We start from the raw sequence: 26,183 nt of genomic DNA on the forward strand, positions 1-26,183 counted from the left end.
CGTGATTCATCACTCCAGAGAATGAGTTTCCACTGCTCCTGAGTCCAAAGGTGGCGAGCTTTACACCACTCCAGCTGACACTTGGCATTGCGCATGGTGATCTTAAGCTTGTGTACAGCTGCTCGGCCAACGAAACCCATTTCATGAAGCTCCAGACGAACAGTTATTGTGCTGACGTTGCTTCCATGAGGCAGTTTGGAACTTGGTAGTGAGTGTTGGGCATTTTTTGCACACTACGCGCTTCAGCACTCGGCGGTCCCGTTCTGTGAACTTGTGTGGCCTACCACTTCGTGTCTGAGCCATTGTTGCTCCTAAATATTTCTACCTCACAATAACAGCATTTAGAGTTGACCGGGGCAGCTCTAGCAGGGCAGAAATTTGATGAACTGACTTGTTGAAGAGGTGGCATCCTATGACGGTGCTACATTGAAAGTCACTGAGCTCTTCAGTAAGGCCATTCAAATGCCAATGTTTGTCTATGGAGATTGCATGGCTGTGTGCTCGATTTGGTACACATGTCAGCAATGGGTGTGGCTAAAATAGCCAAATCCATTCATTTGAAGGGGCGTCCACATACTTTAGTATATACAGTGCATTCAGAATGTATTCAGAACCCTTGACTTTTAAGTTACAGCATTATTCTAACATTGATTAAATTGTTTTTTCCCTCATCAATCTACACACCCCATAATACCCCATAATGACATCACAATACGCCATAATGACATCACAAAACCCCATAATGACATCACAATACCCCATAATGACAAAGCAAAAACAGGTTTTTAGAAATATTTCCAAATGTATAACAAATAATAAAGGAAATACCACATTCACATCAGTATTCAGACCCTTTACCCAATACTTTGTTGAAGCACCTTTGGCAGCGATTACAGCCTCGAGTCTTCTTGGGTATGACGCTACAAGCTTGGCACACCAGTATTTGGGGAGTTTCTCTGCAGATCCTCTCAAGCTCTGTCAGGTTGGCTGTGGAGCGTCACTGCTAGCCCTCTATAGGTTTTGTACCTAATGTTGCAACATTTTGGGGAATTTTCTTAGGTGTAAACTTTCCGTGGGAATTAATGGGAATATATGGGAATTAACGGGAATATATGCAAATTAATATGAATACCATTTAAAATATAGATGTTTTTTGCATTGGATATATTTACCATATCATATGGAGACAGACACATAAACGTTTTTACCTCATCATAAGTAGACATACTTGCAAATGAATAAATCCTTCCAATAGAAAAAAAAATCACAATAATATGTTACGAACTGAACTTCAATTAAATGAGTTGACTCTTGACACGGGATGATTTCACTGAACAACAAAAGAAAGGGAATATTGAATGATCCCCAACGATCCATCGCATCTCCCAAAAATGTTTTCAACATACATCTGTAAAATGATAGTCTAGAAACTAAAGCTTTGGTTGTCTTCCTCTCAGGCTTCCATGTCTTCTCCATGGACCTCCTCAATGTCCACCTCTTGAACGTCAGACTCTGACGCCTCATCTTCACTGTCACTTTCCAACCTTGTTGAGGATGGCTCGTTATCAGACTCAAAAAGCCTCAAATGTGCCCGGATGGACACCAATTTTTCATCCCTTGTATTGGTCAGCCTGTTGCGTGCTTTGGTGTGTGTGTTCCCAAACAAGGACCAGTTGCGCTCTGACGCAGCTGATGTCGGTGGGATTTGGAGGATGATGGAGGCAACAGGGGAAAGAGCCTCAGATCCACAAAGTCCCTTCCACCAGGTGGCTGATGAGATATGTTGGCACGACTGCCATATTGCATCTCCATCCCAAAGCCCTTGCTTGGAAGTGTACTTCGCCAGACTGCCAAGAACCTTGCCCTCATCCAGGCCAAGGTGGCGAGACACGATAGTGATAACACCATGGGCCTTGTTGATTTCTGCACCAGATAGGCTGCTCTTGCCAGCATTCTTGGAGTCCAACATGTACGCTGTGGCATGTATGGGCTTCAGGCAGAAGTTTTCATGCTTTTTGATGTATTTCAGAACTGCAGTTTCCTCTGCTTGGAGAAACAGTGATGTGGACAGGGCAGTACGGATTTATTCTCTTACATCTGCAAGCAGAATCTAAACATTAGACAGGATGGCATTGGCTCCCTCAATCCGAGCAATGGCTACTGCTATAGGTTTCAGGGGTTTCAGGCTGCTTACCACTCTCTCCCAAAATACATCATCCAGGAGGATCCTCTTCATGGGGCTGGACATATCGGCAGACTTTTGACATTTCTTGGAGAGATTCCTTCCGCTCCGGGAGACTGTCAAACATGATGACAACACCCCCCCCCCTCCCCTCCCAACAGCTTCAATGTGGTGATCTCATTTATCTCACTTTGCTTGGTGAAGTAGAATGCTGCTATAACTTGATGACCCTTCACATACCTAACCATTTCCTTGGCTCTCGTGTAGAGTGTATCCATTGTTTTCAGTGCCATGATGTCCTTGAGGAGCAGATTCAATGCATGAGCAGCACAGCCAATGTGTGTGATGTGAGGGTAAGACTTCTCCACTTTAGATCTAGCAGACTCCATGTTCGCAGCATTGTCTGTCACCAGCGCAAATACCTTCTGCGGTTCAAGGTCATTGACAACTCCCTTCAGCTCATCTGCAATGTAGAGACCGGTGTGTCAGTTGTCTCTTGTAGAATACTGGCTGAGGAGTGGAGATGATGTAGTTAATTATTCCTTGCCCACGACAACCCATCATAGTCTGATTTCTCTATGATTTGCTTGACCTTCACTTGAACTCTGTTGAACTCTGCATCCAGCAAATGAGTAGATAAAGCATGTCTGGTTGGAGGGGTGTATGCTGTGCGAAGAACATTCAGAAATCTCTTCCAATACACATTGCCTGTGAGCATCAAAGGTGAACCAGTTCCATACACAGCTCGAGCAAGACAATCATCAGCATTTCTCTGACTACATTCCTCCATTGAGTCAAAAAACTTCTGATTCCAGGAGGACCGTGAGCTGTTGCTATCAATAAGGTGTCTGATTCATCATTTTCACCTTGAATAGAAGTAGAGGGACTTTTGTCAGAGGTTGCTTAATGTTAGCACTGAGGGAACTTTATGCACTTGGCCAGATGATTCTGCATCTTTGTTGCATTCTTTAGATATGATTTGGCACAGTATTTGCAAATGTACACAGCTTTTCGTTCTACATTAGCTGCAGTGAAATGACTCCACACATCAGATAGTGCCCATGGCATTTTCCTGTAAAGATTTTTTTTTTAATTGTAAAAAAAAATAAAAATACAATTCCATGTACAAATTAATATTTAGATAAAAAAACTCCTTTGTAAAATAAATGTTTTAACTTGAAACATGTTTAGAAACACGTCCAAGACATGTATGGACACAGTTGAATTAACACTCCTCAGTTACTAGGCTCAAGGTAGCAAAAACTAACTAGCAGAAAGTGTTAAGTAAAAATGATTTAAACACACTTTGCTCTAGGCTACTATTACTAGTTAACAAAAAATAATGCATGTCATATAAAATACGTTCACCCCTCCCAGAATTGTATTCTAAACCAGAAAGCATGTAGTCCTTGGCTCAGACAGTGTAGTAGTGTGGGCTCAATAGCATCTCATTAGTGTGCAAGATCTTGAGAATCAGCTGTACATGTGATGGAAGAATGCACTGTGCATGCAGAGGGTTGCAATTCCATTGAATTGGGGATATTTTAACCAAAATATGCCACAAGATCTAGAATTAACTTATGTGTATCCCACAAAAAAAAGGTTCACTGTTATAAGCCAACATTTTTGATTAATTGAAGCAAAAACCCCCAAATTCCCAGGCTTAACTTCCCATGGAAAAAGTCCAGAAATATTCCAGACATTTACTGGAAAGTTTCCAAATCATTGCAACCCTAGTCACTGCAAAGCGATTTTCTGGTCTCTCCAAATATGTTCGATCGGTTTAAGTCCGGGTTCTGGCTGGGCCAATCAAGGACATTCACAGACTTGTCCCGAAGCCACTCCTGCATTGTCTTGGCTGTGTGCTTAGGGTCGTTGTCCTGTTGGAAGGTGAACCTTCTTGGTTTCATCAGACCAGATAATTGTGTTTCTCATGGTCTGGGAGTCTTTAGGTGACATTTGGCAAACTCCAAGCAGGCTGCCATGTGCCTTTTACTGATGAGTGGCTTCCGTCCGGCCACTCTACGGTAAAGGCATGATTGGTGGTATGCTGCAGAGATGGTTGTCCTTCTGGAAGGTTCTCCCATCTCCACAGAGGAACTCTGGAGCTCTGTCAGAGTGACCATCGGGTTCTTGGTCACCTCCCTGACCAAGGCCCTTCTTCCCGATTGCTCAGTTTGGCCGGGCGGCCAGCTCTAGGAAGAGTCTTGGTGGTTCCAAACTTCCTCCATTTAAGAATGATGGAGGCCACTGTGTCCTTGGGGACTTTCAATGCTGCAGACATTTTTTGGTACTCTTCCAGAGATCTGTGCCCTGACACATTCCTGTCTTGGAGCTCTACAGACAATTCCTTCGACCTCATGGCTTGGTTTTTGCACTGAAACGTTTTATAGACAGGTGTCTTTTCAAATCATGTCCAATCAATTGAATTTACCTCAGGCGGACTCTAATCAAGTTGTAGAAACAGGATGGAAACAGGATGCACCTGAGCTCAATTTCGAGTCTCATTGCAAAGGGTCTGAATACTTTTGTAAATAAGGTATTTCTGAGTTTTCTTCTTAATACCTTATTTTTTTAAATCCATTTTAGAATAAGGCTGTGAAGTAACAAAATGTGGAAAAAGTCAAGGGGTCTGAGTACTTTCAGAATGCACTGTGCACTTTCCCAATGCAATGGTTGGTTGGATGGATCAGAGGGTTGGATGGATTAGAGGGGTGGATGGATCAGAGGGTGTATGGATCAGAGGGGTGGATGGATTAGGGGGGTGGATGGATCACAGGGTTGGATGGATTAGAGGGGTGGATGGATCAGAGGGTGGATGGATTAGAGGGTGGATGGATTAGAGGGGTGGATGGATCAGAGGGTGGGTGGATCAGAGGGTGGATGGATCAGAGGGTGGATGGATCAGAGGGTGGATGGATGAGAGGGGTGGATGGATCAGAGGGTTGGATGGATTAGAGGGGTGGATGTGTGGGTGGATGGATCAGAGGATTAGGTGGATCAGAGGGTGGATGGATTAGAGGGGTGGATGGATCAGAGGGTGGATGGATCAGAGGGGTGGATGGATTAGCGGGGTGGATGTGTGGGTGGACAGATTAGAGGTTGGATGGATCAGAGGGGTGGATGGATTAGAGGGGTGGATGTGTGGGTGGATGTATTAGAGGGGTGGATGTGTGGGTGGATGTATTAAGGGGTGGATGTATTAGAGGGGTGGATGTGTGGGTGGATGTATTAGAGGGGTGGATGTGTGGGTGGATGTATTAGAGGGGTGGATGTGTGGGTGGATGTATTAGAGGGGTGGATGTGTGGGTGGATGTGTGGGTGGATGTATTAGAGGGGTGGATGTGTGGGTGGATGTATTAGAGGGGTGGATGTGTGGGTGGATGTGTGGGTGGATGTATTAGAGGGGTGGATGTGTGGGTGGATGTATTAGAGGGGTGGATGTGTGGGTGGATGTATTAGAGGGATGGATGTGTGGGTGGATGTATTAGAGGGGTGGATGTGTTAGAGGGGTGGATGTGTGGGTGGATGTATTAGAGGGGTGGATGTGTGGGTGGATGTATTAGAGGGGTAGATGTGTGGGTGGATGTATTAGAGGGGTGGATGTGTGGGTGGATGTATTAGAGGGGTGGATGTGTGGGTGGATGTATTAGAGGGGTGGATGGATATGAGGGGTGGATGGATTAGAGGGGTGGATGTATTAGAGGGGGGATGTGTGGGTGGATGTATTAGAGGGGTGGATGTATTAGAGGGGTGGATGTATTAGAGGGGTGGATGTATTAGAGGGGTGGATGTATTAGAGGGGTGGATGTGTGGGTGGATGTATTAGAGGGGTGGATGTGTGGGTGGATGTATTAGAGGGGTGGATGTATTAGAGGGGTGGATGTATTAGAGGGGTGGATGTATTAGAGGGGTGGATGTATTAGAGGGGTGGATGTGCTGTATTTGTCTTTGGACAGTGACTTGTCTTTCTTTGTTTTCCTTCAGCACGTTGGGTGTGAAATTATACATTTTACTATGCTGTTAGTCCAGACTGTCAGATTTATTTGAGGGTTATTTTCATCCTTATCAGGTGAACTGTTTAGAAATGAGGCACTTTTTGAACATAGTTTCTCCCCTCCCCCCATTTTACACCACAGCGCCAAAACAAACAAAACATCTATTACTGTCCAAATACATTTGGACCTCATTGTAGGTACTGTACCTACTATCGTAGTGGTACAGAATACCTTTCTTTCAGATAATTGAAGATGTGATGTGTGGAGGTGTGTGTGTAGGAGGAAGTTATGAACGTGTGTGGTTGATTAGAAGACATGCCTGTTAGTGTGGTAGTGGTAGCGTGCAAAACGTTAGAGGTGAAAGCAACTTGGTGTGTGTGTGTGTGTGTGTGTGTGTGTGTGTGTGTGTGTGTGTGTGTGTGTGTGTGTGTGTGTGTGTGTGTGTGTGTGTGTAGTGGTAGCGTGCAAAACGTTAGAGGTGAAAGCACTTGGTGTGTGTGTGTGTGTGTGTATGCGTGTGTGCGTGCGTGTGCGCGTGCGTGCGTGTGTGCGACTGACCTTATCATTGTTGTAATAAGAGAGGTTCTCTCCATCAAACTTCACCCATCTTCTCTGAAAGACACACTTTCTGAAAGTGAAAGAAGGAAAGTTGAAGAGCTGAAAGTAGTATGAATGTAAACAAAACACATTTTTTAAATGAAAAGTGTTGCTATGCACTACCACAGAACAGCATCTCCACCCAACCACAAGACAAGTTAAATCAAGTTCATGCTGTACAGTAGAATAGTATCATACACAAGCCTGCCATATGGTACTGTAAAACAGGGTGTGGGTTATGCTGTTAAAATTAATGAATATTCAACATCTCAAACTAAGGCAGGTTGACAACTCTATGCTAATCGTGTGGTTTCAGAAGAAGGGCACAAAACAAAAAAAAGGGAAGTGACAGATTTTTTTTTGTTGCAAGAGGAACTATGAAAGCATAAACAAGCAGAGAAATACAAATATAAAGTAAAGAAACCGCTCTGAGGTTGTGAAAACTAAAATAAGGTTTGGTTTCTCACACCTAAACAGAAGAGAACAGAAACAAGAAGCTCTGTTAACCCACTTGAGGATTCTGGGTAGTCCTTGGTCGAGTTCCTGCACGACTACATTGCAGACGCATACCAGATCTTACAACGCCTGGGTATTTTAAAAAAGGTACACTATGCAGAAAAATCGCTAACTCCATTTCCTGGTTGCTAAAATTCTAATAGTTTGCCTAATTTCAGTTTATGTGACAAAACAAGCAAGTGTAGTGTAGAGATTTATTTATACATCTAAAGCGCTCTGAAATATATTATAAATAACCAAAAATATTGTACTTTCAGCTTTTTGAAGCTGGTGTACAAAACCGAAAGATGTAAAAAACGAAAACCAAGTCTGCCTCAGGCAGTGTTAGTGTAACCTTTGACCTCTGCCAAAAGGTCTGGGCATTAATGGCACAGGTGGTGTGCTTGTACAACTGCAAGGGTTGCTGGTTTAAACACTGGTCTGGTGGCTAATAGCTCAAATCAGTTTTGAACTAACTATCAAAGTATGCTAGAATTTACCATGGATAGTCAAAAGTAATTTTCTGTTGTTTTCAGAAGGTGAAATTCAATTCATTGTGATATTCTTACATTTAAGCAATAAGGCATGAGGGGGGTGTGGCATATGGCCAATATACAACGGCTAAGGGCTGTTCTTAAGCACGACGCAACACGGAGTGCCTGGACACAGCCCTTAGCCGTGATATATTGGCCATATACTACAAAGTTAATGACCTTTGAAGTGTACCTCAGCCATAAAGACACAACAAAAAGATCCCCCTTGTACACTAGGGCCACATCTTACATGTTCCTTATACGGCTTGTAAATCCTACACATTTATATACCCCCATTAGGGGCATTAGCCCCTCCCCCCACCCCTAGTGCTGAACCACTGGTGTTGGTTTTGAACTGATGTAGCTAGCTGGGTATGTTTTGTGGGAAAATGTAGGACTGGCATTTGGACGTGAGCTATCTATCGTTATCTAGCTTCTGTGTCGAGCTGTTGTTGTCAGCTGTTTTCATCTGGCTCTAACTAGCTAGTGGCTGAAGTTTTTTATGTAACAAACCTTCCATAAAAAAAAATATATATATAGCTTGCTACCTTTCTTTGCCTGTTTTCGGTAGCTAATTAGATAGCTTTCAGCTGACTGGTGTTAGCTAGCTAGCTAGCTACAGAGGCTAGCTGCTGGACTTTGGACAAGAAACGTTAGCTAGATAACATTAGCTAGCTAATCAAAAAAAAAAATTATTTATTATCCTCAGCTTGAATACCGACATACAGCTAGCTAGCAACAGTAGCCTAGATTTGTTCTCAGCCACTTCTTACAACTGGCAGGATGTGGCAGCTGTGTTGTTGCCGAGCAACCGAGTTGACCCAGTTAGAGCTCTGAGATTCAGCTGAAAAGATGTCAGAAATGCTACAAAAAGGTAGCACATTATTGAGACAAAAATGTGCATGTGAGAGCGATTAAATTCTAAAAAAAAGGTTGCACCTACAAACTTAGTCACTTTTTTTTTTTTTTTTTCCACTTTTAGTTCATTTCGTAAATATTTTCTTAACTCAATTTCTTGAACTGCATTGCTGGTGAAGGGCTTGTAAGTAAGCATTTCACGGTAAGGTCTACACATGTTGTACGCATGTGACAAATACAATTTGATTCGATTTGAATCCAAAATGTTTTAAATCCAAAAGGTTACTGAAATGGACACTATAGTTTAGTTTTTAATCCGAAATGTAGAATTTGAGCTAGGTAAACGCAGAAAACTCAATTGCTAACGACCCTGTTAGAAATCCGGTATGTCGTTCTCTGTAACAGCCGGACGGCACATGACGATAGGCAAGGAGTGTGTTGTGTACCTCCAATCAATTTGATTTGTGAATTTTCACCGACATTAGTGTGATATTGGCTCATATATGATGGTAGGTAAATTTCAATGTAACACTGAGCTTCAACTAATGCATACCATAATAGAATAGTATAATAGAATACTACTATGTGATGTTCTATTTCATCCTGTGGTCTTACCCTTGCGGTGAGAGCTTGTCCAGCCACCCCATCTTGAGTTTGGTCTTAGGGGCCCCGTAGAAGCAGGCGTAAGGGGAGATATTATCCGCGTGGTCCGCGGGTAACACGGGTAACGTATTCTTCACTAGACCACCCAGCGTGTCAAAGGGCTCCGAGTAGAGGTCACACACCACCATTGTCATGGGAACGACCTGGGAGAGGGCGGGGCCGGGCAGGGAGCCGGAGAGGAGGGGCTCCGGGGTCGCCGTAGCAGCGTTAGGCCAAGCATGATTGGATAGTTCCCAACTGGTGGTGCACTCTTCCACTATAGAGTAGTCATCTTCATAGAGGTTGTGGACCGTTGAAGTAGGTAGAGGGACCTGTGTCTTGTTCCTGGACTCCTTGATCTTACCATGCTTCTTTCTGTGGGATAGGGTGACATTGAGTTGAATTTAATATATCAATCAAACAATACATGTATATCAGTCATCAGTCTGGACATTTTGAGCCTGTAATTGAACCCACAAATGCTGATGCTCCAGATACTCAACTCCCGGATTTATTGCTTCTTTAATAAAAAAAAACTGTTTTCAGCTGTGCTAACATCATTTTAAAATGATAAACTTGGATTCGCTAACACAACGTGCCATTGGAACATAGGAGTGATGGTTGCTGATAATGGGCCTCTGTACGCTTATGTAGATTTTCCATAAAAAAAATCAGCGGGATTGATATGACAACAGCCAGTGAAAGTGCGCCAAATTCAAAACAACAGAAATCTCATAATTAAAATTCCTCAAACATACATGTATCTTATACCGTTTTATAAGGAAATCTTGTTGTTAATCCCACCACTGTGTCCGATTTCAAATAGGCTTTACAGTGAAAGCACCACAAACGATTAACGATTATCACCACCAACTCACAGAAAAACACAGTCATTTTTCCAGCCAAAGAGAGGAGTATCAAAAAGCACAAATAGAGATACAATTCATCACTAAACTTTGATGATCTTCATCAGATGACACTCATAGGACTTCATGTTACACAATACATGTATGTTTTGTTTGATAAAGTTCATATTTATATAAAAAAATTCTCAGTATACATTGGCGTGTTGCGTTCACTAGTTCCAAAAACATCCGGTGATATTGCAGAGAGCCACATAATTTTACAGAAATACTCATTATAAATGTCGATGAAAATACAAATGCAACCACTGTGTCAGATTTCAAAAAAACTTTACGGAAAAAGTAAACCATGCAATAAACTTTACGGAAAAAGTAAACCAACAATTTTTTATCCGCCACGTTGGAGTCAGCAGAAATCAGAAATAACATTATAAATATTCCCTTACCTTTGATGATCTTCATCAGAATGCACTCCCAGGAATCCTAGTTCCACAATAAATGTTTGATTTGTTTCGATAATATCCATTATTTATGTCCAAGTAGATACTTTTGTTAGGGCGTTTATTACACAAATCCAAACGCTCGTGCAGGTCCAGCCGAACGTCGGACGAAAACTTCAAAACGTTATATTACAGGTCGTAGAAACATTAAGTATAGAATCAATCTTTAGGACGTTTTTATCATAAATCTTCAATAACGTTCCAACCGGAGAATTCCATTGTCTGTAGAAATACCATGGAACGCAGGTCGTTATCATGTGAAATGCTCCTGACCAGGACCTGGCCCTCTGCCAGACCACTGACCCAAAGAGCTCTCATCCGGCCCCACATCACAGTAGAAGCCTTATTCAAGTTTCTAAAGACGGTTGACATCTAGTGGAAGCCTTAGGAAGTGCAACATAACCAATAACCCACTGTGTATTCAATAGGGGCTGGGTTGAAAATTGACCAACCTCAGATGTCCCACTTCGTGTTTGGATCTCTTCTCAGGTTTTTTCATGCCATATGAGTTCTGTTGTACTCACAGATATCAATTAAACTGTTTTAGAAACTTCAGAGTGTTTTCTATCCAATACTAATAATAATATGCATATATTAGGAACTGGGACTGAGGAGCAGGCCGTTTACTCTGGGCACCTTACATCCAAGCTACTCAATACTGCCCCTGCAGCCATAAGACGTTTTAAACTCAGCAAAAAAAGAAACGTCCCATTTTCAGGACCTTGCCTTTCAAAGATAACTCGTAAAAAATCCAAATAACTTCACAGATCTTCATTGTAAAGGGTTTAAACACTGTTTCCCATGCTTGTTCAATGAACCATAAACAATTAATGAACATGCACCTGTGGAACGGTCGTTAAGACACTAACAGCTTACAGACGGTAGGCTGTAAGGTCACAGTTATGAAAACTTAGGACACTAAAGAAGCCTTTCTATTGACTCTGAATAACACCAAAAGAAAGATGCCCAAGGTCCCTGCTCATCAACGTGCCATAGGCATGCTGCAAGGAGACATGAGGACTGCAGATATGGCAAGGGCAATAAATTGCTGTGAGACGCCTAAGACAGTGTTACAGGGAGACAGGATGGACAGCTGATCATCCTCGCATTTTCAGACCACGTGTAACAACACCTGTACAGGATCGGTACATCCGAACATCACACCTGTGGGACAGGTACAGGATGGCAACAACAACTGCCCGAGTTACACCAGGAACGCACAATCCCTCCATCAGTGCTGACTGTCCCCAATAGGCTGAGAGAGGCTGGACTGAGGGCTTGTAGGCCTGTTGTAAGGCAGGTCCTCGCCAGATATCAATGGCAACAACACCGCCTATGGGCACAAACCCACCAGCGCTGGACCAGACAGGACTGGCAAAAAGTGCTTTTCAATGACGAGTCACCGTTTTGTCTCACCAGGGGTGATGGTCGGATTCGTGTTTGTCGTCAAAGGAATGAGCTTTGCGCCGAGGTCTGTACTCTGGAGTGGGATCGATTTGGAGGTGGAGGGTCTGTCATGGTCTGGGGCGGTGTGTCACAGCATCATCGGACTGAGCTTGTTGTCATTGCAGGCAATCTCAATGCTGTGCATTACAGGGAAAACATCCTCCTCCCTCACGTGGTACCCTTCCTGCAGGCTCATCCTGACATGACTCTCCAGCATGACAATGCCACCAGCCATACTGCTGATTCTGTGCGTGATTTCCTGCAAGACAGGAATGTCAGTGTTCTGCCATGGCCAGCGAAGAGACCGGATCTCAGTCCCATTGAGCACGTCTGGGACCTGTTGGATCGGAGGTTGAGGGCTAGGGCCATTCCCTCCAGAAATATCTGAGAACTTGCAGGTGCCTGGTGGAAGAGTGGGGTAACATCTCACAGCAAGAACTGATGCAAATCTGGTGCAGTCCATGAGGAGGAGTTGCACTGTAGTACTTAATGCAGCTGGTGGCCACACCAGATACTGACTGTTACTTTTGATTTTGACCCCCACTTTGTTCAGGGACACATTATTCCATATCTGTTAGTCACATGTCTGTGGAACTTGTTCAGTTTATGTCTCAGTTGTTGAATCTTATGTTCATACAAATATTTACACATATTAAGTTCGCAGAAAATAAACGGAGTTGACAGTGAGAGGACGTTTATTTTTTTGCTGAGTTAGTATATATGCAGTTCATCCAGAGTGATCATGGGCCTCTTGGCTGCATCTCTGATCAGTCTTCTCCTTGTATGAGCTGAAAGTTTAGAGGGACGGCCAGGTCTTGGTAGATTTGCAGTGGTCTGAGACTCCTTCCATTTCAATATTATCGCTTGCACAGTGCTCCTTGGGATGTTTAAAGCTTGGGAAGTCTTTTTGTATCCAAATCCGGCTTTAAACTTCTTCACAACAGTATCTCGGACCTGCCTGGTGTGTTCCTTGTTCTTCATGATGCTCTCTGCGCTTTTAACGGACCTCTGAGACTATCACAGTGCAGGTGCATTTATACGGAGACTTGATTACACACAGGTGGATTGTATTTATCATCATTAGTCATTTAGGTCAACATTGGATCATTCATAGATCCTCACTGAACTTCTGGAGAGAGTTTGCTGCACTGAAAGTAAAGGGGCTGAATAATTTTGCACGCCCAATTTTTCAGTTTTTGATTTTTTAAAAAAGTTTGAAATATCCAATAAATGTCGTTCCACTTCATGATTGTGTCCCACTTGTTGTTGATTCTTCACAAAAAAATACAGTTTTATATCTTTATGTTTGAAGCCTGAAATGTGGCAAAAGGTCGCAAAGTTTATATATATATATATATGTACACAGCTCAAAAAAATAAAGGGAACACTAAAATAACACATCCTAGATCTGAATGAATGAAATATTCTTATTAACTACTTTTTTCTTTACATAGTTGAATGTGCTGACAACAAAATCACACAAAAATGATTAATGGAAATCAAATATCAACCCATGGAGGTCTGGATTTGGAGTCACACTCAAAATTAAAGTGGAAAACCACACTACAGGCTGATCCAACTTTGATGTAATGTCCTTAAAACAAGTCAAAATGAGGCTCAGTAGTGTGTGTGGCCTCCACGTGCCTGTATGGTCTCCCTGCAATGCCTGGGCATGCTCCTGATGAGGTGACGGATGGTCTCCTGAGGGATCTCCTCCCAGGCTTGGACTAAAGCATCCGCCAACTCCTGGACAGTCTGTGGTGCAACGTGGCGTTGGTGGATGGAGCGAGACATGATGTCCCAGATGTGCTCAATTGGATTCAGGTCTGGGGAACGGGCGGGCCAGTCCATAGCATCAATGCCTTCCTCTTGCAGGAACTGCTGACACAATCCAGCCACATGAGGTCTAGCATTGTCTTGCATTAGGAGGAACCCAGGGCCAACCGAACCAGCATATGGTCTCACAAGGGGTCTGAGGATCTCATCTCGGTACCTAATGGCAGTCAGGCTACCTCTGGCAAGCACATGGAGGGCTGTGCGACCCCCAAAAGAAATGCCACCCCACACCATGACTGACCCACCGCCAAACCGGTCATGCTGGAGGATGTTGCAGGCAGCAGAACGTTCTCCACGGCGTCTCCAGACTCTGTCACGTCTGTCACATGTGCTCAGTGTGAACCTGCTTTCATCTGCGAAGAGCACAGGGCGCCAGTGGCGAATTTGCCAATCTTGGTGTTCTCTGGCAAATGCCAAACGTCCTGCACGGTGTTGGGCTGTAAGCACAACCCCCACCTGTGGAGGTCGGGCCCTCATACCACCCTTATGGAGTCTGTTTCTGACCGTTTGAGAAGACACATGCACATTTGTGGCCTGCTGGAGGTCATATTGCAGGGATCTGGCAGTGCTCCTCCTGCTCCTCCTTGCACAAAGGTGGAGGTAGAGGTCCTGCTGCTGGGTTGTTGCCCTCCTACGGCCTCCTCCACGTCTCCTGATGTACTGGCCTGTCTCCTGGTAGCACCGCCATGCTCTGGACACTACGCTGACAGACACAGCAAACCTTCTTGCCACAGCTCGCATTGATGTCCCATCCTGGATAAGCTGCACTACCTGAGCCACTTGTGTGGGTTGTAGACTCCATCTCATGCTACCACTAGAGTGAAAGCACCGCCAGCATTCAAAAGTGACCAAAACATCAGCCAGGAAGCATAGGAACTGAGAAGCGGTCTGTGGTCGCCACCTGCAGAACCACTCCTTTATTGGGGGTGTCTTGCTAAATGCCTATAATTTCCACCTGTTGTCTATTCCATTTGCACAACAGCATGTGAAATGTATTGTCAATCAGTGTTGCTTCCTAAGTGGACAGTTTGATTTCACAGAAGTGTGATTGACTTGGAGTTACATTGTGCTGTTCAAGTGTTCTCTTTATTTTTTTGAGCAGTGCAGGTGCATTTGATGACCAAAGTGCTTTAAGCATTTCCAATAATATGAAACCCAAACAGTTATTTTGTGTTAATAATACAGTTTTAATATATTAGTGTATATATATATATCAAATCAATCAATATTTATCAATCAACAATATTTGTGTAAAGCTTTTTACAAATGCTACTTGTAATACCTTCGCGTTTGTAAAAATGTAATTACAAATTTTGTTTTTTGCAATACTGTAGAGACAACTGAAGCAGGGTTTAGCAACCATACCAATTTCAGTAGTTAAACGCCTTTCTCTTTTGAAATACTGTTCGACTATTTGTGGCCTAAGCAAAGGTAGTCTTTACTGTTGTAGGGGCAACTATTGTGTATCGGAGTGGCCCTCATCTCACCTCGGTTTCTTCTGCTTGACATTCTCTTTGATTTCTTTCTTGAACAGTTCTTTAGTACCCTGGTCCTGAGACAGAATAACACAGATTAGTCATAAAGTCACACAAGGGCACTTTCAAAACAGGCATTGTTAGACTGATAGCATAGTGACTAGGTTAGCTTAGCGGCTAGGCTAGCAGGCATTGTTAGACTGATAGCATAGTGACTAGGTTAGCTTAGCGGCTAGGCTAGCAGGTGACATTTCTATTAACCTCATAGGCCAAAGTGAAACTGATTGAGCCTCAAGTTTACTCTCAATTTGCTCAAGTTTACTCTCAATTTGCTCAAGTTTACTCTCAATTTGCTCAAGTTTACTCTCAATTTGCAGTGAAAGAAGAGACAGGGGGAAGTGGATGTGTGTGGGCAGACATATAGAAAATAGAACTGGATAGTGAGTTTCTCTCTTAGCATCTTAGCTACTTCCACATAATCTCAAAACAGTGAACATGTCAAGATTCTGAGAATATGTACTCTGTGAAAGGGGTAACAATAAACACATATCAAAGGTAGGAAGGATATGACAGGTGGGGTGGGGCCGCAGGTGGGGCCTACCAGGCTCTGATCAGCCTCCCCGTGACCAAATCTCTCTGGAGATCGTGTTATCATTGCCTGGCTGTAAATAATGTTCTTACATTGAATGTAATCTATACAACTGTAGGTCTAAGTGCTCAATAGTAGCGCACCTATTTGGTTTCATATACAACTTCAGTATTTCACCTTACCAGTATGTTCTCTGGGTTGTTGTATAGGAATGTTTCTCCATAAGGAACAATGGGAGACAACGTTCTTTGCAGTGGGGCTAGAGTAGAGAGAAGGACACACATAAAACATCATTAGCTCTCACAGACAAATGCTCATGGTATAGGTCTACATACTGTTGTTGCACCACATAACCATAACACTTGGATGCATCCTCCCCTCAGAGTTCTGGGTAACATGTTGAAGCATATTCCTACCGTCTCCCTCTCTCTTCTCCATCCCTGTCGTCTCCCCTCCTCCTCCCTCTCTTCTCCCTCCCCGTCGTCTCCCCTCCTTCTCCCTCCCTGTCGTCTCCCCTCCTCCTCCCTCTCTTCTCCCTCCCCGTCGTCTCCCCTCCTCCTCCCTCTCTTCTCCCTCCCGTCGTCTCCCCTCCTTCTCCCTCCCCGTCGTCTCCCCTCCTCCTCCCTCTCTTCTCCCTCCCCGTCGTCTCCCCTCCTTCTCCCTCCCCGTCGTCTCCCCTCCTCCTCCCTCCCTGTCGTCTCCCCTCCTCCTCCCTCCCTGTCGTCTCCCCTCCTCCTCCCTCTCTTCTCCCTCCCCGTCTTCTCCCCTCCTCCTCCCTCCCCGTCGTCTCCCCTCCTTCTCCCTCCCCGTCGTCTCCCCTCCTCCTCCCTCCCTGTCGTCTCCCCTCCTCCTCCCTCTCTTTTCCCTCCCCGTCGTCTCCCCTCCTTCTCCCTCCCCGTCGTCTCCCCTCCTTCTCCCTCCCTGTCATCTCCCCTCCTTCTCCCTCCCTGTCGTCTCCCCTCCTTCTCCCTCCCTGTCGTCTCCCCTCCTCCTCCATCCCTGTCGTCTCCCCTCCTCCTCCCTCCCTGTCGTCTCCCCTCCTCCTCCCTCTCTTCTCCCTCCCCGTCGTCTCCCCTCCTCCTCCCTCCCTGTCGTCTCCCCTCCTCCTCCCTCCCTGTCGTCTCCCCTCCTCCTCCCTCCCTGTCGTCTCCCCTCCTCCTCCCTCTCTTTTCCCTCCCCGTCGTCTCCCCTCCTTCTCCCTCCCCGTCGTCTCCCCTCCTTCTCCATCCCTGTCGTCTCCTCCCTCCCTGTCGTCTCCCCTCCTCCTCCCTCCCTGTCGTCTCCCATCCTCCTCCCTCTCTTCTCCCTCCCCGTCGTCTCCCCTCCTTCTCCCTCCCCGTCGTCTCCCCTCCTCCTCCCTCTCTTCTCCCTCCCCGTCGTCTCCCCTCCTCCTCTCTCTCTCTTCTGCAAAAAACTTGTTCTCCCTTTCTCAGACAGACACTAGCCAAACCAAGGACGTTCCTTGGCCCTGTGTGAGGCCCAATGGGGACCTCAGCCGAGGAGGGAGGAGAGGGGGAGGAAGTATGAGACCACCCAGACACCATCAGTCTATAGACCCGGGGCGACCCGGTGTGGGCCACCGCCTGTCACAGTGACAAATAACATCGCCCATCTCCTGGGGACAGCAAGGGCCGGCAGACATCCCCCGGCGGACGGACACACACATACCTACACAAACAGCCAGGCACATACATAGATACGAGCTACTAGATAGGCCATCGAGGTAAGGCACTGGGAGATAGTAGGACCTGGTGGCTGTGTTTCTATGTTGAAGAGGAACACACTATCACACCCATATCTCTATGGACAGGTCTGGTGTCTGAGAGACAGTAGGGTCGTTTATCACGATCTATTGGGCTGAGAGAGAAAGAGAAAGGGGGGGAGAGAGAGAGAGAAAGGGGAGAGAGAGAGAGAGAAAGGGGAGAGAGAGAGAGAGAGAAAGGGGAGAGAGAGAGAGAGAGAGAGAGAGAAAGGGGAGAGAGAGAGAGAGAGAGAGAGAAAGGGGGAGAGAGAGAGAGAAAGGGGGGAGAGAGAGAGAGAAAGGGGGGGAGAGAGAGAGAGAGAAAGAAAGGGGAGAGAGAGAGAGAAGGGGGAGAGAGAGAGAAAAAAAAGAGAGAGAGAAAGGGAGAGAAAGGGGGAGAGAGAAAGGGAGAGAAAGGGTAGAGAGAGAGAGAAAGGGAGAGAAAGGGGGATAGAGAGAGAGAAATGGGAGAGAAAGAAAGGGGAGAGAGAGAGAGAAAGAGAGAGAGATAGAAAGGGAAAGACTATGGGGAGAAAGAAAGGGGAGAGAGAGAGAGAGAAAGGGAGAGAAAATGGGGAGAAAGAAAGGGGGAAGAGAGCGAGAGAGAGAGAGCAACCAAGTAAATCGAATAAAGGAGGAAAAGTGTAGGTAGGAACTAGGAAGAAAGAGGGGGGGGAAGTTGTATTTACTGTTGGAAGGAAAGAGACAGATCCACTTTCTATGTTGAAGAGGAACACACTATCAGACCCTTATCTCTATGGACAGGTCTGGTGTCTGAGAGACAGTAGGGTCGTTTATCACGATCTATTGGAGAGAGAGAGAGAGAGAGAGAGAGAGAGAGAGAGAGAGAGAGAGAGAGCGAGAGGAGAGAAGAGAGAGAGAGAGAGAGAGAGAGAGAGAGAGCGAGAGGAGAGAAGAGAGAGAGAGAGAGAGGAGAGAGAGAGACAGAGAGAGAGCGAGACATAGAGAGAGAGAGAGAGAGAGAGAGAGACCAAGTAAATTGAAAAGAGGAGGAAAAGTAGAGGTAGGAACTAGGCAGAAAGAGGGGGAAGTTGTATTTACTGTATATACTTTTGGAAGGAAAGAGTCAGATCCACATTCAACAGATATTGGAGCCACCATAGACAGAGGGAGGCATCAACACAGACCTCACAACACATTGCATGTATCATTAAAGGTCAATTTACCAACAAAGTAAAAAAAAAAACTTCTGGAGTTAGGAGAGTGAAGCGGGATATACACTAGGCCTCACTGGCACCACTACGCAAGATGAGAGAGAGAGAGCGAGAGCGCAATCCCAGCAAGACAAAAGCAACCTCAAAACGTGACGTTGGTCCCCCCCCGTGATGAATCTAAAACACACTCCCTCTTTCCCCCCCCCCCCCCCCCCCCCCCCCCCCCTTTTTTTCATCAGGGCAAACAATAGTAGTGCCTGCTGACTCGATAATATAAAATATTCAAGGAAGAGCTGAAATAGGATTTGTTGCTAGGAGACCTTTCTGGTTGCCGTTAGCACCGCCAGGAACCTGGGCGCAGGGAAGGTGTTCAAGGTCGGTTGTGGATGGCAAGCTCCTGAGGAGGGAAAAGAATGGAATAACCTTTATTAGAACACTGTCTGACACACAAGGGATCAGGATATATATATATATGCCTTTGAGTTAACACTAGAAAGGATACGTTCCCCAAATGTGACCCGATTTAAGAAACGTTTGAAAGTTTAAAAAAAATGTTTTTTCATCATAATGCGTTTTTTTTTTGCTAGAAATGCCTTCTTGAACATGTGAACTTTCATGTGTCTTAATAACAAGCCATCTGTAAATACGATTGAAATTGTAAAAATTACGAGCCTTGTTGGTTTAGAAAAAGCTCGCAACCGTCCCACTAGCCATGAGAGTTCGGATTGGAAGCTCGTCAGTCTGTGTTGGTAATCCTGTCGAACGTGCCTTTTTAAAAAAATATATATCGTGTAGTGGAGCTCTCTACTTTCTAGAGGATCGAGTTTTGAAATCAGTTTTGAAATCAGTGGAATTAGAGTATGATAACTAAAAGAGATGGAGGAAACACCTGTCTCCGGATTTTACCTTCAAACTAAGGGCAAACGTGGCATCGCATTCCTGACAGGGAGACGCGTCCATGCACGATGATGTACAGTGAGAGAAAAAAGTATTTGATCCCCTGCTGATTTTGTACGTTTGCCCACTGACAAAGAAATGATCAGCTAGGACCATAGTCACCAAGAAAACAATTGGTAACACTACGCCGTGAAGGACTGAAATCCTGCAGCGCCCGCAAGGTCCCCCTGCTCAAGAAAGCACATATACATGCCCATCTGAAGTTTGCCAATGATTCAGAGAATGATTCAGAGGACAACTGTGTGAAAGTGTTGTGGTCAGATGAGACCAAAATGGAGCTCTTTGGCATCAACTCAACTCGCCGTGTTTGGAGGAGGAGGAATGCTGCCTATGACCCCAAGAACACCATCCCCACCGTCAAACATGGAGGTGGAAACATTATGCTTTGTTTTTCTGCTAAGGGGACAGGACAACTTCACCGCATCAAAGGGACGATGGACGGGGCCATGTACCGTCAAATCTTGGGTGAGAACCTCCTTCCCTCAGCCAGGGCATTGAAAATGGGTCATGGATGGGTATTCCAGCATGACAATGACCCAAAACACACGGCCAAGGCAACAAAGGACTTGCTCAAGAAGAAGCACATTAAGATCCTGGAGTGGCCTAGCCAGTCTCCAGACCGTAATCCCATAGAAAATCTGTGGAGGGAGCTGAAGGTTCGAGTTGCCAAACATCAGGCTCGAAACCTTAATGACTTGGAGAAGATCTGCAAAGATGAGTGGGACAAAATCCCTCCTGAGATGTGTGCAAATCTGGTGGCCAACTACAAGAAACGTCTGACCTCTGTGACAAGGGTTTTACCACCAAGTACTAAGTAATTGTTTTGCAGAGGGGTGAAATACTTATTTCCCTCATTAAAATGCAAATAATTTTATAACATTATTGACATGCGTTTTTCTGGATTTTTTTGCTGTTATTCTGTCTCTCACTGTTCAAATAAACCTACCATTAAAATGATAGACTGATCATTTCTTTGTCAGTGGGCAAACTTACAAAACCAGCAGGGGAACAAATACTTTTTTCCCCTCACTGTATAAGATAGGAGCTAGCTAACGCTAGACTAACGTACATTTTCAGATATTACACATTTTCAAATTTTGACAGAAAGTGGTTTCATTTCAAGCTAACTTTAGCTGGCTGGCTCCCTAGCTGATATTATTTGTTTCCCAGAGCTGTTTGCTGTTCTAATTAGAGCCTAATGTTAGCTAGCTAACATTGAACATGGTTGGTTAGCTCCAAGCACTGTTCATTGTTGTTTGACTAGCTAATGTTAGCTGGCTGGCTCGTTAGCTAATGTTACGTACCGTGTGTGAACTTAAACTTTGTTTACCTACAGTGGGGAGAACAAGTATGTGATACACTGCCGATTTTGCAGGTTTTCCTACATACAAAGCATGTAGAGGTCTGTCATTTGTATCATAGGTACACTTCAACTGTGAGAGACGGAATCTAAAACAAAACTCCAGAAAATCACATTGTATGATTTTTAAGTAATTCATTTTCATTTTATTGCATGACACAAGTATTTGATACATCACAAAAGCAGAACTTAATATTTGGTACAGAAACCTTTGTTTGCAATTACAGAGATCATACGTTTCCTGTAGTTCTTGACCAGGTTTGCACACACTGCAGCAGGGATTTTGGCCCACTCCTCCATACAGACCTTCTCCAGATCCTTCACGTTTCTGGGCTTTCGCTGGGCAATACGGACTTTCAGCTCCCTACAAAGATGTTCTATTGGGTTCAGGTCTGGAGACTGGCTAGGCCACTCCAGGACCTTGAGATGCTTCTTACGGAGCCACTCCTTGGTTGCCCTGGCTGTGTGTTTCGGGTCGTTGTCATGCTGGAAGATTCAGCCATGACCCATCTTCAATGCTCTTACTGAGGGAAGGAGGTTGTTGGCCAAGATCTCGCGATACATGGCCCCATCTATCCTCCCCTCAATACGGTGCAGTCGTCCTGTACCCTTTGCAGAAAAGCATCCCCAAAGAATTTCCACCTCCATGCTTCACGGTTGGGATGGTGTTCTTGGGGTTGTACTCATCCTTCTTCTTCATCCAAACACGGCGAGTGGAGCTTAGACCAAAAAGCTCTATTTTTGACTCCTCAGACCACATGACCTTCTCCCATTCCTCCTCTGGATCATCCAGATGGTCATTGGCAAACTTCAGACGGGCCTGGACATGCGCTGGCTTGAGCAGGGGGACCTTGCGTGCGCTGCAGGATTTGAATCCATGACGGCGTATTGTGTTACTAATGGTTTTCTTTGAGACTGTGGTCCCAGCTCACTTCAGGTCATTGACCAGGTCGTGCCGTGTAGTTCTGGGCTGATCCCTCACCTTCCTTGTGATCATTGATGCCCCACGAGGTGAGATCTTGCATGGAGCCCCAGACCGAGGGTGATTGACCGTCATCTTGTACTTCTTCAATTTTCTAATAATTGCGCCAACAGTTGTTGCCTTCTCACCAAGCTGCTTGTCTACTGTCCTGTAGCCCATCCCAGCCTTGTGCAGGTCTACAATTTAGCCCTGACGTCCTTACACAGCTCTCTGGTCTTTGCCATTGTGGAGAGGTTGGAGTCTGTTTGATTGACTGTCTGGACAGGTGTCTTTTATACAGTAACGAGTTCAAACAGGTGCAGTTAATACAGGTAATGAGTGGAGAACAGGAGGGCTTCTTAAAGAAAAACTAACAGGTCTGTGAGAGCCAGAATTCTTACTGGTTGGTAGGTGATCAAATACCTATGTCATGCAATAAAATGCAAATTAATTACTTAAAAATCATACAATGTGATGTTCTGGATTTTTGTTTTAGATTCCGTCTCTCACAGTTGAAGTGTACCTATGATAAAAATTACAGACCTCTACATGCTTTGTAAGTAGGAAAACCTGCACAATTGGCAGTGTATCAAATACTTCTTCTCCCCACTGTAGCTAGCAAGCTATACACATCTTAAGCTAAAGTGTACTGTTTTTTCGTGTTTTTTTTTTGTGATCAGCTTTAATATTGCAGAAAGATTGTTGCTTCCATCAATGTAACTGTCTGCATCATTTCCAATCCCCCAGATATTATTTGGGTAAATATATATTTCCATACCTTTTTTAACAATATACCTTTATTATTCCCGGCAAACCCTACCACCCCTCCCCCAATTGGAGTAAACTAATAAACAATAACACTTAGACATCTACCTTCAGTTTATACATATTATACACATTTAACAAACACCATCTATTTCACAATAGTTATATTTTGTTTGTTTTTAGTCCTTCCTCTATTTCTGATGTCCGTCCAGTTTGATTTCTATTTGTAACTGTGCTATTTCACAACATTTCTGAACCTATATACATTTTACAAACCCCGTATGTTTTACATTGTTTATCTTGTTATTAGTTATTATATTGTTATTAGTGTTTTGCGTGTCAATTCATAAACCATGTGCCATGGAATCGGTACATCAAAAATCTCTTCCCAACTAGTTAGCAATGTATATGGCACAGCTGTCAGTTTTTTTGGTCCTTAAATGAAATTGGTATATGTTTTTATTTATCACACTTTTCTTTAACCATTTATGTTCTTGAAGACAAGTTCCTTACTTTTTCCCTCTTCCACTTGCCTCTTCCATTTGTGTGGTAATGCTGCAATTAGTTGGTTGGAATTTTGGGTAGAGCAGACATTTCCATATATCTGTGTTAGCTGCATGTGACATAACTCCACCAATCCTATTTATGATATAATTTACAAAAAAAAATGTTTTAATATAGATTTTTTTTAATCAATTAGTATATTTGAGTTTAACCACAATATTTGTTGTATTATTTGTTCTGTCTTTTCAGGTGGATTAAACTGAAATTGCAACTCATTTTCTAAGGCTTGTTTAAAACATAACGATATTTTGTAGACGATTTAGTTTTCAAACAACTGAAAGTGAGCAGTTGTAATCTGAATAAAGGGAAAAGGCCCTTCTTGAACATGGGGTGATATATATATATATATATATATATATATATATATATATATATATATATATATATATATGTTAACAATACTGTTTCTTATTTTCCATAATTAGCTATTAATATTTGTAGTAATGTAGGCAATTTATGCAAAGGATTTTTACATCTCACTAGTCTCGCCATTAGCAAAATTACATTTGAACCTTTATTTACATTATGGAAAGCAATTATTATATTAGCAAACAATTATTGTGAATCATCCTAAATTGTCCCTAACAACTTTCACTCCCTCGCAACAGTTGTGGGATACACAACTTTCACTCCCTCACAACAGTTGTGGGATACACAACTTTCAAAGCAGAATAACTTTCCCATTGTTCCTCAAATGCAGTGTATGATACACCAATTTGTAGCTCCGAGTCTCTAATTTTATATAATGTAAAAAACACCATTTTAAATTTTGCTACATAAGACCGAATCCAGGCTGTGAGTCACAAATGGCTATTGCTGATTGTCGCCAGTACTCACATGAGGAACGTGTGGAGCTGCCCTTATTCTAGTCAAGTAAGATTTAACCAATAAGGCACGAGGGGGTGTGGTATAAGGCCAATATACAACGGCTAAGGGATGTTCTGAAGCATGACGCAACACGGAGTGCCTGGATACATCCCTTTGCCTATTGCTGTTATAAACTAGTTTCCAAAGTAATTAGAGTAGTAAAAATATTTTTTTCTGTCAGCCAATCAACATTTGTGGGGTGGCAGGGTAGCCTAGTGGTTAGAGCGTTGGACTAGTAACCGGAAGGTTGCAAGTTCAAACCCCCGAGCTGACAAGGTACAAATCTGTCGTTCTGCCCCTGAACAAGGCAGTTAACCCACTGTTCCTAGGCCGTCATTGAAAATAAGAATTTGTTCTTAACTGACTTGCCTGGTTAAATAAAGGTAAAATAAAATAAATAAATTCGGGGCTCAAACCACCCAGTTTATATTCTCAAACAGAGCCCATCCGCACAATGTTGAGAGTCGTTTGGCAAAATAACTGAATCTGCTCTCTTAGCAATCAAAAAGTGGTACTCTTTGTCAATGCACTGGTCATCAATCTATTAATTCTCCATTTCACAATTGATAATATTGTCACCCATCAATATTGTCAATTTATTCTTGTTTTTAGGCCACATCGATTATCATATGTATGAAATTAGTTTCAATAAGGGTTAGGTCTTATTTTAGTATTTACAGTCTACATACTTCTGGATCAATCAATAAATGTTCTGACTGATTACAATTAAAATATATATTTATATAATATTTAGTGTCCTGGGGTTTTATGACCTATTTTAACATAATGAAATCTTAACAAGATTGAAATATGAAATGGTCAGAATGACTGTCGTAGCCATTCCTGTAATTATGGAATTCCGGAGCTCTGAGTGTTAACCAATAATGTTGCGCTGTTTGTCTCCTAAACCGTTACAGAAAGATGGTCGTATGATGCATGTCACTACTTCACAGGAGAGGCATTTGAACTTAAGCGTTGTTTCATCAAAATGTTTTATTTTATTTTTTGGGGGTATTGCAGAAATGCCTTCTTGAAGATGTGAACTTTCATGTGCCTTAATAACAAACTTGTATGAAATCTGTAAATATAAGTAAAAAATGTGAAATCACAAATCTGTTAAAACAGAGAAAATACTAAATCTTGCCTAGCCATCATGATTGGTTGAGATAATGAGGGGGACATTCAAGAGAAAGACAGTCCATTCTATCACTCAAGTCTCCTCTGTCAAAATGGCACATCCTGCTCTCTGCTACCGCGGATCTTTGAAACATCCACTGTATTAACTTATATTGTCGTCATGGACAACATGCAAAGTGTAGCTACAGCTTTCAATACCAGTGTTGTCAGCACAGCTGCTGGTGTCGACCAAAAGCTCTGTCTTCTGTGGGTAAAGCAGTCTGGACTGGTTGAAGCCCGACTGGGAAGGGTAATTAAGTGTTTCAGTCTACAGTTAGAAAATGCCAAGATAGCTACATGCACATACTGTAACGACCCTGGGTTTATAAGCGCGGAAATCGACTCTGCCGCACGAGCATGCTTTTGCGGCACAGTCGATAGATAGCGTGTCGGACCTCGGGCTCGAAGGTCGAGGGTTCGAGACCTGCTCCCTGCTGTTTCATTACATTACGTTATTGTCTCAACTGTATCAAAGTTGTTTTCATTTCTAGCTATATAGCTACCGATATAGCTTGCTTCGTCATTTACAGATGACTTGTTGTGATCAGAAGCAACGTTAAGACAGCTAGCTGAGTTGGCCAATTGCATTCTACTGTTAAATGT

At 43.7% G+C, this 26,183-nt stretch overlaps 1 protein-coding gene across 1 annotated transcript in view; it reads right to left on the minus strand.

Moving 5' to 3' along the window:
- The window catches only part of zmp:0000000660 (arf-GAP with Rho-GAP domain, ANK repeat and PH domain-containing protein 2-like), a 257,277-nt gene that overhangs the window by 220,382 nt on the left and 10,712 nt on the right, over positions 1–26,183 (minus strand). The window contains exons 3-7 of the mRNA XM_036958269.1: positions 19,251–19,327; positions 16,197–16,273; positions 15,438–15,502; positions 9,279–9,680; positions 6,739–6,808 (exon numbers count right to left, since the gene is read on the minus strand). Coding sequence (XP_036814164.1) covers positions 6,739–6,808; positions 9,279–9,680; positions 15,438–15,502; positions 16,197–16,273; positions 19,251–19,327 — 691 coding nt within the window. The remainder of the gene's footprint in view (positions 1–6,738; positions 6,809–9,278; positions 9,681–15,437; positions 15,503–16,196; positions 16,274–19,250; positions 19,328–26,183) is intronic.

This window comes from Oncorhynchus mykiss, chromosome 21 (genome assembly GCF_013265735.2).
Source record: "Oncorhynchus mykiss isolate Arlee chromosome 21, USDA_OmykA_1.1, whole genome shotgun sequence".
Lineage (NCBI taxonomy): Eukaryota > Metazoa > Chordata > Actinopteri > Salmoniformes > Salmonidae > Oncorhynchus > Oncorhynchus mykiss.